Source organism: Nomascus leucogenys, chromosome 22a (assembly GCF_006542625.1).
Source record: "Nomascus leucogenys isolate Asia chromosome 22a, Asia_NLE_v1, whole genome shotgun sequence".
Classification (NCBI taxonomy): Eukaryota; Metazoa; Chordata; class Mammalia; order Primates; family Hylobatidae; genus Nomascus; species Nomascus leucogenys.
The window spans coordinates 55,876,818-55,894,374 of record NC_044402.1 but is presented as its reverse complement, the minus strand read 5'-3'; the positions used below and the strand labels follow the sequence as shown (position 1 = coordinate 55,894,374).

At 43.5% G+C, this 17,557-nt stretch overlaps 1 protein-coding gene across 1 annotated transcript in view; it reads right to left on the bottom strand.

Moving 5' to 3' along the window:
• Nucleotides 1-17,557, bottom strand: part of UHRF1BP1 (UHRF1 binding protein 1) — an 85,720-nt gene that overhangs the window by 37,627 nt on the left and 30,536 nt on the right. Inside the window, exons 5-8 of the mRNA XM_003278823.4 lie at nt 6,392-6,581; nt 5,938-6,078; nt 5,032-5,202; nt 4,150-4,342 (exon numbers count right to left, since the gene is read on the bottom strand). Coding sequence (XP_003278871.2) covers nt 4,150-4,342; nt 5,032-5,202; nt 5,938-6,078; nt 6,392-6,581 — 695 coding nt within the window. The remainder of the gene's footprint in view (nt 1-4,149; nt 4,343-5,031; nt 5,203-5,937; nt 6,079-6,391; nt 6,582-17,557) is intronic.

The following is a 17,557-nucleotide window of genomic DNA, read 5'->3' as shown; positions in this document are numbered from 1 at the left end:
TTGATTTTAAAAGACAGTGCTGTCCCACCTCAAGACAGTGCTGACCCCAATGACCCATCCAGTTTCCGATCATTTCACCTCTAATACCCAGGGATAGGTGAGCATGTTAGTCAGCAGCTCCAACACCCAGGCTATCATACCCCTTAATTTTAAAAAAGCAGCAGGTGTGGCCTTCAAGTGGTCTCTAGAACAGCACTGTCCAAAGAACTTTCTGTGATGATGGAGGTGTTCTATGGCTTATAGACTACACTAAGCAATTGAAATGTGGCTACAGCAAATAAAGAACTAATTTTAATTTTAATGAAAATGAAAATGAACTTTTAATTGTAATTTTCATTTTAATTTAGATAGCTGCATGTGGCAATTTAATACCATATTGGACAGATAATTCTACAGTAATGATATCTACTAGAAATATAGACTGGGGCTGGGCACGGTGGCTCACGCCTGTAATCCCAACACTTTGGGAGGCTGAAGTGGGCGGATCACTTGAGGTCAGGAGTTCAAGACCAGCCTGGCCAATATAGTGAAACCCCATCTCTACTGAAAATACAAAAAATCAGCCAGGCGTGGCGGTGGGCGCCTGTAATCCCAACTGCTCGGGAGGATGAGGTGTGAGAATCAAAAAAAATAGTAAAATTAAAATGAAAATAATGTGAGCTGGACTTGCTGGCATGTGCCTATAGTCCCAGCTATCCAAGAGGCTTAGGCGAGAAGATCATTTGAGCCCAGGAGTTAAGAGACCAGCCTAGGGAATGTAGTGAGCCCCTATTGTAAAACAAAACAAAACAAACAAAAGCAACAACGACAACAAAAATATAATTACACAAGAAATTTTAAATTTTCCCAGTAGCTATATGAAAGTAGTATTTAAAAAGTGAAATTAGCCGGGCGTGGTGGCTCATGCCTATAATCCCAGCACTTTGGGAGGCCAAGGCGGGCGGATCACGAGGTCAGGGGATCGAGACTATCCTGGTTCGTACGGTGAAACTGCGTCTCTACTAAAAATACAAAAAAATTAGCTGGGTGTGATGGCGGGCGCCTGTAGTCCCAGCTACTCAGGAGGCTGAGGCAGGCGAATGGAGTGAACCCGGGAGGCGGAGCTTGCAGTGAGCCAAGATTGTGCCACTGCACTCCAGCCTGGGCAACAGAGCAAGACTCCATCTCAAAAAAATAAAAATAAAAAGTGAAATTAATTGTAATAATATGTATTTATTTTTATTTTATATATATATATGTATTTTTTGAGACAAAGTCTCGCTCTTGTGCCCCAGACTGGAGTGCGATGATGTGATCTTGGCTCACTGCAACCTCCACCTCCTGGGTTCAAGCAATTCTCCTGCCTCAGCCTCCCGAGTAACTGGGATTACAGGCATGTGCCACCACACCCAGCTAATTTTGTATTTTTAGTAGAGAAGGGGTTTCTCCATGTTGGTCAAGCTGGTCTCAAACTCCTGACCTCAGGTGATCCGCCCGCCTTGGCCTCCCAAAGTGCTGGGATTACAGGCATGAGCCACCATGCCCGGCCTTCCTTGAAGTTTTTTGTTTGGTTTTGGTTTTTGGAGATGGTGTCTCGCTCTTCCGCCCGTGCTGGAATGCAGTGGCACAATCTTGGCTCAGAGCAACCTCTGCCTCCAGGGTTCAAGCGATCCTCCCACTTCAGTCTGAGTAGCTGGGACTATGGGCATGTGCCACCACGCCCAGCTGATTTTTGTGGTTTTTTAGAGATGAGGTTTTGTGATGTTGCCCAGGATGGTCTTGAACACCTGGGCTCAAGGAATCTGCCCATCTTGGCCTCCCAAAGTTCTGAGATTGCAGGTGTAAGTCATCGTGCCCAGCCTCCTTGAAGTTTACTAACACTTGGGATAACTGAGGGAAAACAGGTGACAATTCCACTCAGTCTATTAGAGGTCTAGATATAAGGTAGCCACACAATAACTCTAACTTGACTTCTTCTAACCATTCTGTCTTACTGGTTTGGAGACTGTCTTCTGCCAGCATTTTTTGTGGCTTGAGATATTTTCAAACCCTTCTTTCACTACCTTTCTTACCCTTAACGTGCCAAGCTTGAAACAGGATTTGATTTCCTGAGCTACTTGTTTGCCTTCTGTGTGTCACCAAGTAATCTGGTTCATCTTTCATCTCATTCATGTTCTTTTCAAGTGAAACAAGACATTTTGGGGGTCAAGTCTCTTTGGGTGTTTGTTTTATGTATATAAAAATGGATTTTGTGTTCCCTTTCCATGTAAGTACCAACTTATATGGAAACTCACAATCATAATGTAAAGAAGAAATGAAAGCCTGGTATATTGTACTTCAAGATGCCTCCCTGATGTACAGAATCTCCTTGTAAAATAAATAATTGCATTGTAAAAATAAAATAAAATGTCTCATCTAAAACTTCCTTAAATTCCACCAAAAAGATCAATACAGTTTAATAAATGAATGGTGAAGCTACAGTCACTCACATCTTAGTATGGATTACAGAACTCTGGCACTTGAAGAGAACAGTACTAAATATCCCTCATCAAGCGACAGGATGAAACTCTGAATCGTGTACTCTTAATTAGGACTTCTGAAAGGATTAAAAACAAAATCTAAACAAACAATCAAACCAAAAAATACCCAAAGCCTTTAGGTAACACTTGGAAGCAATAACTAAACAAAATAATACTTGTTTTAGTAACAAACTTCCAAAATGAGTGAGTGGCAAATTATTTCCTGTGGTGGCAAAAACAATCTTTGCACTGTCATTGCTCCTTTCTTTCCTTTCAGAATGAGAGCAGAGGAGGGTTTAAATCACTTCAAGATTATTTCTTTTTTTGAAACAGGGTCTCACTGTGTCACCCAGGCTGGAGTGTAGTGGCACAAATCATGGCTCACTGCAACCTCGAGCTCCTGGGCTCAAGCAATTCTCCCACCTTAGCCTCCTGAGTAGCCAGAACTACACGGACACACCACCACACCTGGCTAATTTTTTTTAAGAGATGGAGTCTCACTATATTGCCCAGGCTGGACTCAAACTCCCGGGCTTAAGCGATCCTCCCCACCTCAGCCTCCCAAAGTGATAGGACTATAGGCGTGAGCCCACTGCAGCTGATCTCTGGCTAATTTTTAAATTTTTTGTAGAGACACGTTTCGCCATGTTGCCCAGGCTGGTCTCAAACTCCTAAGCTCAAGCAATCCTCTCACCTCAGCCTCCCAAAGTATTGAGATTACAGGTATGAGCCACTGTGCCTGGCCAGTGAATCTAGATCTTATTATGAGGTAAACAAAGCCTTCAGAGAAGATAAGCCAGCAAGAGAAAAATCTATTTAATACCATATATAAGCATCAAAAACCAAGAGCTGATGGCAAAGGAGAGTTTAAAGGAAACATAAAGATAGTTTTGAAGAAACAAGCAGCGGGGTAATACAACTTAATATTAGCCTATAATCAAGGTCCTCCAAATTCAGCCTATTGGCTCATTTGAGCCTGACAACAACTTTTGAGGTAAATGAGTGAGACATCATTTAACTCAATTTCACGAATGTGGAAACTCAAACAGGTTAAGCAAAGGTTAAGTAGTTTCCCCAGGGCTCATAAAGGAAAGCAATGAGTCCATTTTTTTCATTCTGAATAAACACATATATAATGCCAGTTGTCCTAAGTATGTCGAGATTACAACATAACCTTGCTTGGGAAGAGAACATTTACACACAATAAATATTTAAACTGACCCCAAATCTAAAAATTCTGAGGTTTCCTATAGTTGAATTTACTTTCCTAAAATCTCACCCTAGTCGTTTTCAACCTCTGATAAGCATCAGGATTGCCTAAGGAACTTTGGTGAGGGGAAAAAAAAGTTTACACTGCTTGAACTCTACCACTGAAGACTCTAATAATTTAGAAGTATTTGGGGAGAGGCCCAACATCTGTATTTTATTAAGTATGACATGTGGTTCTACTGTACCCTAAAGGGTGAACAGCACTGCCTCAAACAAACAGGGCTACCACAGGAGGGCTGAGGCCCAAGGAATGCCTGTGATTAAGGGAAGCCAACCAAAGTACTCCACAATGTCTTTTGAAAACAGCCTTCATCCCCAGGCTCTGCCCAGCGCTAGACAGTGACGTGGACCACCCAGCCCAGGCTCAGGCCTCATGGGGTACCTGGCTCTCGGGACTGGCTATCATCACAAATGTGCAGGTCCAGGCGGGAGATGAGCAGATGGTAGGAGGACTCTTTCACATCAAATTTCTCAAAGTACTGGCTGAGGCGGCTGCTGCTGCTGTTGCTGTTGCCCTGGCTGCCACCAAATGCCTGGGCCCAGGACTGCTGGGCACTGGGAGCTGGTGGAGTGATCTACATGTGACAGAGAGAGAAACAGGAAGTCCAGACCCTGAAAAGATCCTTTGTAGGCTTTCTTTAAGCTTTCGTCCAGCCTGAAGAAAACCACAGTTTAGCAAGATGTTCCTTCCCTCTCATAACTGTTGGCCTAGTAGCTCACTTAGGTCTGTTTCAATTATATAACCTAAACTCCAAAAGCCTACTTATAATTAGTCTAATAACTGTTGGAATATAGTTCATAGTTCTGAATTGCCCTCCCAGCTCTTGCCCACCAGGTCTTAGTGGACTGATGCTAAAACATTTCCTCTAGGACGTCCTCCCTAAATGCTCTCTTTCAGCCTGTGTAGCGAGATGCCTCTTCTTTGTGCTCTCATGGCATATCGTTTATTCTATTACAGCATGTATCACACCGTACTGTAATAACTCATTTATGGTCCAGCTTTCAAGACAGTGAGAGCCCCAAGGACAGGAACAAGAGGTGTATTCCATTTTTCTTCTCCAGTGGCCAGCACTGTATACTTAATACACTGGAGGTACCCAATGAACAGAATAAATAAAAAATCAGAGGTGCAGGCAAAGCCTATAAATACCCAGAAGTAAAACAAACTTCCCAAATAAAGTCTAGATTCCACCTACATTAGTATGAGTTAGGTCTGGCCTACTGAGAACCTAGCCCCACCAAGGGTGTCTGTTTTATCTCTAACCTGTACAGGTTCAGGGGCCAGGCTCTTTCTTTGCTGGGCTGACTTCTCCATGGCTTCACTCAGTGACTCTGCATACTTCATCATAGCCTTGAGCTGTGAGTCAGTTAGCACCCAGAGCAGGTCATCCAACAGGAACATCAGCTTGGACGATATCACATTGCAATCTTTGGTCTGAGGAAGCCACAGACAACATGAGGTTTATCACCTGGTATCATTCCAACTTTCTTTTTTTTTTTTTTGAGACGGAGTCTCGCTCTGTCGCCCAGGCTGGAGTGCAGTGGTACAATCTTGGCTCACTGCAAGCTCCGCCTCCGGGGTTCACACCATTCTCCTGCCTCAGCCTCTCCGGGTAGCTGGGACTACAGGCGCCCGCCACCACGCCCGGCTAATTTTTTGTATTTTTAGTAGAGATGGGGTTTCACTGTGGTCTCGATCTGCTGACCTCGTGATCCGCCCGCCTCGGCCTCCCAAAGTGCTGGGATTACAAGCGTGAGCCACCGCGCCCGGCCCATTCCAACTTTCAAAGTGACTGTTGCCCAATCAGTTTCAGAAGCGGCTTTTCAATCTCCAATATGTGAAAGTATCAAGCAGCTTGGAGAGACAATTTCTTACAAAACTACTAAAGTTTCCTTAATTAATTAAAAAAAAGCAGCAATAGTCAACTGCCAGGTGCCTATGTCAGTGTCCCTACATATGGGTAAAAATTGCAGTTTCCAAAACTAAGAAAATAGGAAGGTGGAAACATTCTATTACCAGAGGATGTTGGGCAACACTGAATTATAGGCCTTCCCCCTTCAACTGTCATTCCAGGGCCAATAACATTCCAAACAATGAGGGAATACCAAATCCAGGCTGTCTCATAGAATAAGAGATGGAAGTTTTCATGAGGCCAGAGAACACACTTACTCTTCTTTTGAGGGCTATTTGGATCCTGCCTTGGTTTGTAATAAGCCTCAATGGAGTGGTGACTGGGTCCTGATCACCATTGTCTGTAGCATCTGCCTCAATTCGGAGTGTTTGCCAAGTTATTTCCTTAAATGTTAAAACCTGGAAGGAGAGAAAGTAAAATCCCTTAATCCTGTGAATGAAATTAACCAAGAAGCAAGGAGTCCAAGGAAAAAAGACTGGCAAGGCAGAGACTCCCAGCACTCTCAGTTGGGATCCCGCCAAGAAAAAGCAGTGAATCAGGATCCATAACTGAGGAAAGGATGTAGCAGTAACACTGGACAGAAAGGCCTCTGGGTTCCCAGGAATGGGGAACATTTGAGGAAATCCACAAAATGGGAATAATATCCTTTAAGAATTAGCCCGACTTTGAATCTTCCCCCATTCTTTCCCTTCACAATGATGGGGCTGTCACCTCTCCTCGGCGGGGGTCAGTGATGCGGGTAAGGCGAAGGTCACTCTGCTGCCAGTTGGGGTTGACACTATAGCCCTGGAGCTGCCACAATTCAAAAGCAGCGTGGAAGGCCTTGGAGTGAATCTTGATGGTGATAGAATTGACGATGATGAACATCCCTTCCACCACCTTTTCAGCAAAGCCATATTCACTACAACAAATGAGGTAGACCAACAATCAGAATCATGGGAGACTTTCTGCGCAGTCTTTATACTAGATGTTTAAATTATTTTATAATGGTAATACAGTAGTCTTTTTTTTTTTTTTTTGAGACAGGGTCTTGCTCTGTTACCCAAGCTAGAGTACAGTGGCATGATCACAGCTCACTGCAGCCTTGAACGCCTGGCCTCACGTGATCCTCTCATCTCAGCCTCTGAAATAGCTGGGATCACAGGTATGAGCCACTGTGCTTGGCTGCAGTACTTTTTTTTTTTTTGAGATGGAGTCTCACTCTGTCACCAGGCTAGAGTACAGTGGCGCGATCTCGGCCACCTGCAATCTCTACCTCCTGGGTTCAAGGTATTCTCCTGCCTCAGCCTCCCGAGTAGCTGGGAGCCATGCGCCACCACACCCAGCTAATTTTTGTATTTTTAGTAGAGACGGGGTTTCACCATGTTGGCCAGGATGGTCTCAATCTCTTGGCCTGGTGATCTGCCTGCCTCAGCCTCCCAAAGTGCTGGGATTACAGGCGTCAGCCACCACGCCTGGACAGCACTTTCTTTAACGAGAAATTGTTTTTAAAGAATGGAATAAAAGAGGAAGAGTTGACCTTGAAACAATCTCCCTCCTGTTAGAAAGAATAAATTGATAAATCTTTTTATAGACCACAAACTATCTAAATATTTAGACACTGTCTGTGAGGGGAAGTATAACTACAGAAAAGAGACATAGGGTTTCTATAAAATCTTCAAAGACACAACAGCAAGACCTGGTCTCAAAAAAAAAAAAAAAAAAAAAAAAAAAAAAAAAAAAATCATGGAGCATACTCTGCAAAGGTAGTGGAAAGAAAAGTAGTACAGCCAGGTGAATAAGAGGTTCAAAATCAATCCCACCTTGACTCCGTCAAATACAGTCATCCCTTGGTATGTGAAAGTACTGGTTCCAGGACCCCCCAGTACCATCTCGTATACCAAAATCTGCTCAAATCCCACAGTCAACCCTGAGGGACCTGCATATATGAAAAGTCGACTATCCGTGTGGGTGGCACCCTGCAATATTTTGATCTGCATTTGGTTGAAAAAAATCCGCATATGCATGGACCCATGCAGCTCAAACTTGTGCTAGGCAAGGATCAACTGTGCTTCCCAAAGAATTAGCTATACTTCCACAGTGAGAGGACAGAAATGGCAAAAGGAGAGGAATGAAGGACACAAAGTCCCTCTAGATGTGAAGAAAACAGCAATTCTTGACATGTAGGTGAAATCACTGCTCATTACAAGAGATAAAAGGAGGTCTGAAAATTCAAACTGAAAAAAAATATATATTTGGAATTTATGTCACCAAGAACTAATATTCCTAATGTATAAAGAATTTCAAAAACCAGAGAAAAAACAGCAAGAGCCTGATAAAAGTGGGACCAAGTATGGACAGGTCACAGAAGAAATAAATGCAAATAGATATTAAACATAAAGAGGTTGGGCACAGTGACTCACACCTGTAATACCAGCACTTTAGGAGGCCAAGGTGGAGGATCACTTGAGCCCAGGAGTTTGAGATCAGCCTGGGCAACAAAGGGAGATGCCCTCTCTACAAAAACTCCGTACAAACAAATTTAAAAATTAGCCAGGTCGTGGTGGTGCATGCCTGTAGTCCCAGCTACTTGAGAGGCTGAGATAGGAGGATCGCTTGAGCCCAGGAGATTGAGGCTGCAGTGAGCCAAGATTGCGCCACTGTACTCAAGCCAGGGTGACAGAGTGAGATCTTGTCTCAGAAAAAAAAAAAAAAAAAGGAAAAAGAAGAAAAGAAAAAACGCTTGGCACAGTGGCTCACGCCTATAATCCTAACACTTTGGGAGGCTAAAGTAGGCACATTACTTGAGCCTAGGAGTTTGAGCTCAGCCCAGCAACATAGTGAGACCTGGTCACTACAAAAAATAGAAAAAATTAGCCAGATACAGTGGTGCATGGCTTTGGTTCCAGCAACTTGGGAGGCTGAGGCAGGAGGATCACCTGAGCCTGAGGAGGTCTAGGCTGCAATAAGCTGTGATCGTGACACTGCACTCCAACCTGAGTGACAGAGTGAGACCCTGTCTCAAAAAACAAAAACAAAAAGAAAAAAGGCCGGGTGCAGTGGCTCACGCCTGTAATCCCAGCACTTTGGGAGATGGAGGTGGGTGGATCACGAGGTCAAGAGATCGAGACCATCCTGGCCAACATGGTGAAACCCCATCTCTACTAAAAATACAAAAATTAGCTAGGCGTGGTGGTGCACACCTGTAGTCCCAGGTACTCGGTAGTCTGAGGCAGGAGAATTGCTTGAACCCGGGAGGCAGAGGTTGCAGTGAGCCGAGATCATGCCACTGCACTCCAGCCTGGTGACAGGTCGAGGCTCCGTCTCAAAAGAAAAGAAAAAATGATCCTCAACCTCACTCATAAATCAAAACCATGCTGAGAGTCACTAGATTTATGACAAAGGTGACAGTGCAGGGGGAAAAATAGTTTTTTCAATAAATGGTGCATGGTCAGTTTGCAGATATCCATACAGAGAAAAATTAATATTGATGCCTACCTTCATCAGACAACAACAAAAAAAATCAGTTCCAAGATGGACTAGAGATTTAAATGTTAAAAGCCAAACAATAAAGCTTTTAGAAGAAAATATAGGAGACTCTCTTCCTGCCTTAGGATAGAAAAAGAACTTAAACACGATACAAAAACTGCTAACCATAAAGTGGAAAAAAAAAAGATATACTGGACTACATCAGAATTAATAATTTCTGTTCAATAATAAAAAAAATTAAGAGTGGGCCGAGTGCAGTGGTTCGTGCCTATAATCCCAGCACTTTGGGAGGCCGAGGCGGGTGGATCACCTGAGGTCAGGAGTTCGAGACCAGCCTGGCCAACATGGTGAAACCCCATCTCTACTAAAAATACAAAAATTAGCTGGGCATGGTGGCAGGCGCCTGTAATCCCAGCTACTCGGGAGGCTGAGGCAGGAGAATCACTTGAACCCAGGAGGTGGAGGTTGCAGTGAGCTGAGATCGTACCACTGCACTCTAGCCTGAGTGACAAAAGAGAAACTCCGTCTCAAAAAAAAAAAAAAAAAAAATTTTAAGAGTGATCAGTATCTTAGTATTCTGTACAGAGTAGAAGATATCTGCAGTACATGTATCTAACCAAGTACTTGTTTTCAGAATATATAAAGAACTTCTACAAATTAATAAGAAAAAGACAACTCAAAGATAAATAAGCAAAACACTTACACAAGTGCTTTATGAAAGACAATATCCAAAATTCCAATAAACCAATCATCAGAAAAATATAAATTAAACCATAATGTGATACAACTACACACCCACCAGGATGATTAAAATGAAAAGATAGACAATACCAGATATGGAGCAATGCTAGAGGGAAAACTGGTACAATCACTATGAATAACTATCTAGCAATATTTACAAAAAGAGAACCCATAACCCAGCAATTTTACTGCTAGGTATATAAAATAGAAATGTGTACATATGTTCACAAGATATATACACAAGAAGGTTCACAGCAGCACTATTCTCTTTTACTACATATTTTTAGCTTATATGCAGGAAAATGCATTCTTTGTGGTGAATGGCTTTGTGGGTTTTGTTTTTTTTTTCCCCCGAGACACAGTCTTGCTCTGTCACCTAGGCTGGGGTGCAGTGGTGTGATCTCGGCTCACTACAACATCTGTCTCCCAGGTTCAAGCAATTCTCCTGCCTCAGCCTCTGGAATAGCTGGGATTACAGGCACGCGCCACCACGCCCAGCTAATTTTTGTATTTTTTTTAAGTAGAGATGGGGTTTCACCATGTTGGCCAGGCTGGTCTCAAACTCCTGACCTCGTGATCTGCCCGCCTCGGCCTCCCAAAGTGCTGGGATTACAGGCATGAGCCACCGTGCCTGGCCGGCTCTGTGGGTTTTGGCAAATACATGGAGTCATGATTGACCACCAAAGTCATCATAGAGAAGAGTTCTACAAGCCTGTAATCCCAGCATTTTGGGAGGCTGAGGCGAGTGGATCACCTGAGACCAGGATGAGACCAGCCTGGCTAACATGGCAAAACCCTGTCTTGCTAAAAATACAAAAATTAGCCAGGGGAGGCCAGGTGCGGTAGCTCATGCCTGTAATCCTATCACTTTGGGAGGCTGAGTCAGGCAAATCACGAGGTCAAGAGTTCAAGACCAGTCTGGCCAACACAGTGAAACCCAGTCTCTACTAAAAACACACACACACACACACACACACACACACACACACACACACACACACACACAAAATTAGCAAGGCGTGGTGGCAGACGCCTATAGTTCCAGCACTTGGGAGGCTGAGGCAGAAGAATCGCTTGAACCTGGGAGGTGGAGGGTGCAATGAGCCGAGATCGCACCACTGCACTCCAGCTTGGGTGACATAGTGAGACTCTGTCTCGAAAAAAAGAAAAAGTAGCTGGGTATGGTGGCAGTGGCACGCACCTGTACTCCCAACTACTCCAAAGGCTGAGGTGTGAGATTCGCTTGAACCTGGGAGGCAGAGGTTGCAGTGAGCTGAGATCGCACCACTGCACTCCAATCTGGGCAACAGAGCAAGGCTCTATCTCAAAAAAAAAAAAAAAAAAAAAAAAAGAACCAGAAACTAGAAGCATCTACAACAGAATGGATTATGGCATATTCAGGTAATGGAATGGTATACAGTAATGAGGAAGAATCAACTACAAATACATGTAACAAAACGGATGTCTCTCACAAACATAATGTTAAGCTAAAGTAGCCAGACACAAATGACTATACATTTACCTAAAATAGCCATGTTGTAGTATATAACAGTACTTTATTCCTTTTTAAGGTTATGCCTGAACATGCCTAAACCTTGAAAACATTATGCTAAGTGAGAGAGGTCAACCACAAAAGACCACACAGTATATGATTTCATTTATATAAATGTTCAGAATAGACATAGACAGTAGATGAGTGGTTGCCTAGGGCTAAGGCAGGAAAAAATGAGGAGTGACTGCTAATATGTATGGGGTTTCTCTTGGGTGATGAAAATGTTCTAAAATTGATTGTGGTCATGGTTGTACATCCCAGTGAATACAGTAAAAACCACTGAATTGTATATACTTCACATGGATGAATGTTATGGTATGTGAATTATATTTCAATAAAGTGTTTTCTAAATTATGCTGGCTTGGCTTCTTTGGTTTTCGTTTTTTTTTTTTTTTTTTTTTTGAGACGGAGTTTCACTCTTGTTGCCCAGGCTGGAGAGCAATGGTGCAATTTCAGCTCACTGCAAGCTCTGCCTCACAGGTTCAAGCAATTCTCCTGCCTCAGTCTCCCAAGGAGCTGGTACTACAGGCATGTGCCACCATGCCTGGCTAATTTAGTATTTTTAGTAAAGATGGGGTTTCTCCATGTTGGCCATGCTGGTTTCAAGCTCCTGACCTCGGGCGATCCACCCATCTAGGCCTCTTAAAGTGCTGGGATTACAGGCATGAGCCACTGCACCCAGCCAGCTTCTTTGGTTTTCTTGTAAGAAAAGAAAGAATAAGAAAAAAAAATTATGCTGGCAAAATACGAAGTGACTTATGAACAAGGCCATTTATTGCTGAAACATGTTTAACAGCAAAAAACCTGGAAATAATCCAAGTATCCACCAATAGAGAACTGGCTAAATAAACTATGTTGCCTCCAAAAGATAAGCATATTCTACAGGTACAAAAAGGAATAAAGAACATCTCTTCACACTTCTATGGAGTGATCTCCAGGATATATCTATATATAGATATATGTACACACATATATATATATATTTTTTTTGAGACGGAGTCTTGCTCTGTCACCCAGGCTGGAGTGCAGTGGCGTGATCTCGGCTCACTGCAACCTCCACCTCCCGGGTTCAAGCAATTCTGCTGCCTCAGCCTCCTGAGTAGCTGGGATTACAGGCGCGTGCCACCATGCTCGGCTAATTTTTGTATTTTTAGTAGAGACGGGGTTTCACCATGTTGATCAGACTGGTCTCGGACTCCTGACCTCGTGATCCGCCCACGTCGGCCTCCCAAACTGCTGGGATCACAGGCGTGAGCCACATAATATGCCTGGCCTTCCAGGATATATTTTTAAATGAAAAGAACAATGTAGAAGTATTTATGATATGCTACATGTTGTATAGAAAAAAGGTGGGACAATACAAATATATATACAGTACATATAATGTGCCTTGTTTCACAGTTGTAACTTCAGAGCTACATAATTTTACATAACTAAAAACAAATTTAAAAACCATCTAAAAGTTAAACAAATAAAGGAACCTTTCTGTATGTCAAATTGCTATTCAACCATATAAAGAATGATTTCAAGTGACTTCAAAACAGCATTTTGGCCAGCGCGGTGGCTCATGCCTGTAATCCCAGCACTTTGAGAGGCCGAGACGGGTGGATCACTTGAGGTCAGGAGTTCAAGACCAGCCTGGGCAACATAGTGAAACCCCGTCCCTACTAAAAATACAAAAATTAGCCAGGCATGGTGGCAGGCGCCCATAATCCCAGCTACTTAGGAAGCTGAGGCAGGAGAATCGCTTGAACCCAGGAGGCGGAGGTTGCAGTGAGCCGAGATGGTGCCACTACACTCCAGCCTGGAAAACAAGAGCGGAAAAACTTCACCTCAAACAAAACACAACAAAACAAACGAACAAACAAAAACAGTATTTTGACCATACATCCCTAATGAGATATTTCACAAGATTAAAACACACACCCACACGCACACACACACACACACCCTGATACTGCATTCAGTAGTAGTGTTATTGATAGTTATAATGGTTTTGTTTTTCTGAAACTTGAAAAAGTAAATCATCTATGTTACTGTTGATAGGAGCCATGATTCAGTGTATGAATTTAAAAACCACTATTAAATCCAGAAAGTTAACTCAAAATCCTCTTTTATTTGAATAGAGAAATATCAGGATATTGTCATGATTTATTTTTCTGTTTCTTTTTTTTTTTTTGAGACAGAGTCTCACTCTGTTGCCAGGCTGGAGTGCAGTGGCACGATCTCGGCTCACTGCAACCTCTGCCTCCTGGGTTCAAGCGATTCCCCTGCCTCAGCCTCCAGAGTAGCTGGGACTACAGGCATGCCCCACCATGCTGGCTAATTTTTTGTATTTTAGTAGAGACGGGGTTTCACCATGTTGGTCAAGCTGGTCTCGATCTCCTGACCTCGTGATCCACCGGCCTCGGCCTCCCAGAGTGCTGGGATTACAGGCGTGAGCCACTGAGCCCAGCCTATTTTTCTCTTTCTTAAAAATACCTTTTTCCTAGCATTGGACACTGAAAAGGCCTTAAAGCAATGAAAACTCAATGAATACAGTTTTGCAGACAATAGTCTCTAAATAGCGTTTCTCACTAAAGGGAATCAGGGCTCCTTGAAGAGATGTCTGAGTTCAGGTCTAGGGTAAAGTTGTATAAAAGAATCCTCAAACATCTTATTCTATCTAAAAGCAGAAAGATTACTGGGGTCTTGTCAAAAGGACACAGGAGTTCACTTGGAAATGCTCTAACTCGCCAAAGACGGGGAGATATGAACATCAAGAAGAATAATGACTGTAAAGGTATGACATACAAAAAAACATATATAAAGAGTAAATGTAGGATGTAAGGCCAGGCACAGTTGCTCACGTCTGTAATCCTAACACTTTGAGAGGCCAAGGCGGAAAGATCACTTGAGTCCAGGAGTTCAAGACCAGCCTGTGCAACATGGTGAGACCCATCTCTGCAAAATATTTAAAAATTAATTGGGTGCAGTGGCACATGCCTGCATCCCCAGCTACTTGGGAGTCTGATGTGGGAGAATCGCTTGAGCCCAGGAGTTCAAGGCTGCAGTGAGCCGTGACTGCACCACTGCACTCCAGCCTGGGTGACAAAGCAAAACCTTGTCTCAAAAAAAAAAAAAAAAAAAAAAAAGTAGGATGTAAAACATGTAACATGTAAAAGCATGTAGGCCAGGTGCGGTGGCTCACGCCTGTAATCCCAGCACTTTGGGAGGCTAAGCCGGGTGGATCATTTGAGGTCAGGAATTCAAGACCAGCCTGGCCAACATGGTGAAACCCCGTCTCTACTAAAAATACAAAAATTAGCCAGGTATGTTGGTGTGTGTAATCCCAGCTACTCAGGAGGCTGAGGCAGGAGAACCGCTTGAATTCAAGAGGCGGAGGTTGCAGTGAGCTGAGATGCACCATTGCACTTTAGCCTGGGCAACAGAGTGAGACTCCATCTCAAAAAAAAAAAAAAGAATGCAAAATGTACAAAGAATATAAAATGGTAAGCCACTCTGGAAAAGTCTGACAGTTTCTGAAAAAGTTAAATCCTCCCCTAAATACCATAACTAGGTATTTACCCAAGAGAAAGAAAAGCACACATGACCACACAAAAACTTGCACACAAATGTTTATAGCAGCATTATTCATAATAGCCAAAAAATAGAAATAAAATGACCATCAACTAGTGAATGGATAAACCAATTGTGGCATATCCATATACTAAAATGTTACTCAGCGCTATGGTCTGATTGCTTATGTTTCCCCAAAATTCATCGTATGTTGAAACCTAATAGCCCAATGTGACAGTTTTAGAGATGAGGCCTCTGGAAGGTGTTCAGCTCATGAAGGAAAAGTCCTCATTAATGGGATTAATGCCTTTAGAAAAGAGGCCAGAGACTGGGCTCAGTGGCTCGCGCCTGTGATCTCCGCACTTTGGGAGGCCGAGGCAGGTGGATCACCTGAGGTCAGGAGTTCGAGACCAGCCTGACTAACATGGTGAAACCCTGTCTCTACTAAATACAAAAAATTAGCTGGGCCTGGTGGTGCATGCCTGTAATCCCAGCTACCTGGGAGGCTGAGGCAGGTGAATCACTTGAACCAGGGAGGTGGAGGTTGCAACGAACGGAGACCATGCCATTGCGCTCCAGCCTGGGCGACAAAAGTGAAACTCTATCTCAAAAAAGAAAAAAAGAAAAAAGAAAAGAGGCCAGAGAGAGACCTTTCACCCCCTTGGAAGTATTCTTACCAAGAAAACAAAAGCAAACAAAATAAATCAGGGCAAGCCTTTAAACCTACCAGGTTAAATGAGAAATATTTTCTTTTTTTTTTTTTTTTTTTTTTGAGACGGAGTCTCGCTCTGTCACCCAGGCTGGAGTGCAGTGGCGCAATCTCGGCTCACTGCAAGCTCCGCCTCCCGGGTTCATGCCATTCTCCTGCCTCTGCCTCTCCGAGTAGCTGGGACTACAGGCGCCCACCACGCCCGGCTAATTTTTTTGTATTTTTAGTAGAGACGGGGTTTCACCGTGGTCTCGATCTCCTGACCTCGTGATCCGCCCGCCTCGGCCTCCCAAAGTGCTGGGATTACAAGCGTGAGCCACCGCGCCCAGCAGAGAAACATTTTCAATGATACCTTGATGATACAATCAGCCAGAATACAAAACAAGGGAAATTCTTCAGAAAAGATTATCTAATTCCTACAAAGAATAAATGGTATATTAAAAAATGTGTGTGTGGTGGGATATAATTATAAGAGCTTTAAAAGGCCTATCACCCAAATATAAAGTATGGACTTCTTTTGATCCATATTGTTTTGTAAAAAAATACATATTTAGGCCAGTCACAGTGGTTCACGCCTGTAATTCCAGCACTTTAGGAGGCTGAGGCGGGTGGATCACCTGAGGCCAGGAGTTCGAGACCAGACTGGCCAACACAGCAAAACCCCATCTCTATTAAAAATACAAAAATCAGCCAGGTGTGGTGTTGGGCACCTGTAATGCCAGCTACTCAGGAGGCCGAGGCACAAGAATCACTTGAACCCAGGAGATGGAGGTTGCAGTGAGCCAAGATCGTGCCACTGCACTCCAGCCTGGGTGACAGAGCAAGACCCTGTCTCAAAACCAAAAAAAAGAAAAAGAAAAATATATATATATACATGTATATATTTAAGAGATAATCCAGGAAAATTGATTATGAAATAGGTATTAGATGATATTAAGGAATTCTTGGTTTTTTTTTTTTTTTTGAGATGGAGTTTCGCGCTTGTTGCCCAAGCTGGAGTGCAATGGCGCAATCTCGGCTAACTGCAACCTCCACCTCCCGGGTTCAAGCGATTCTCTTGCCTCAGCCTCCCGAGTAGCTGGGATTACAGGTGCCCACCACCACGCCCAGCTAATTTTTTTTATTTTTAGTAGAAATGGAGTTTTTATTTTTAGTAGAAATGGGGTTTCACCATGTTAGCCAGGCTGGTCTCGAACTCCTGACCTCAGGTAATCTGTCCACCTCAGCCTCCCAAAGTGCTAGGATTACAGGCGTGAGCCACCGTGCTTGGCCTGTTAATTCTTTTTAATGTGATAGCAATATTTTTTTTTCCAGTCCTTGTCTGTTAAAGACATGATATGAAAGTATTTGCAGGTGGGTTCACAACCAGCCTGGGCAACTTGGTGAAACTGTCTCTATCAAAACTACAAAAAATTGGCCAGGTATGGTGGTGCATGCCTGTGGTCCCAGCTACTTGAGAGACTGAGGTGGGGAACCACTTGAGCCTGGGAGGCAGAGGATGCAGTGAGCCAAGATCACACCACTGCACTCCAGGCTGGGTGACAGGGTGAGACCCCATCTCAAAAAAAAAAAGTATCTGCAAGTGGAATCATATGGTTTCTGAGATTTGCTTTCAAGTACTATAGTGTCCACATGCACATACATACACATACACAAACTGGCAGGAAAAAGAAAAAAGAATGACAACGTTGGGCATGGTGGTTCACGTCCGTAATCCCAGGGCTTTGGGGAGGCTGAGGTGGGAGGATCGCTTAAGGCCGGGAGTTCAAGACCAGCATGGGCAACATAGTGAGACACCATCGCTGCAAAAAACTAGCCAGTCATGGTGATGTGTGCCTGTGGTTCCAGC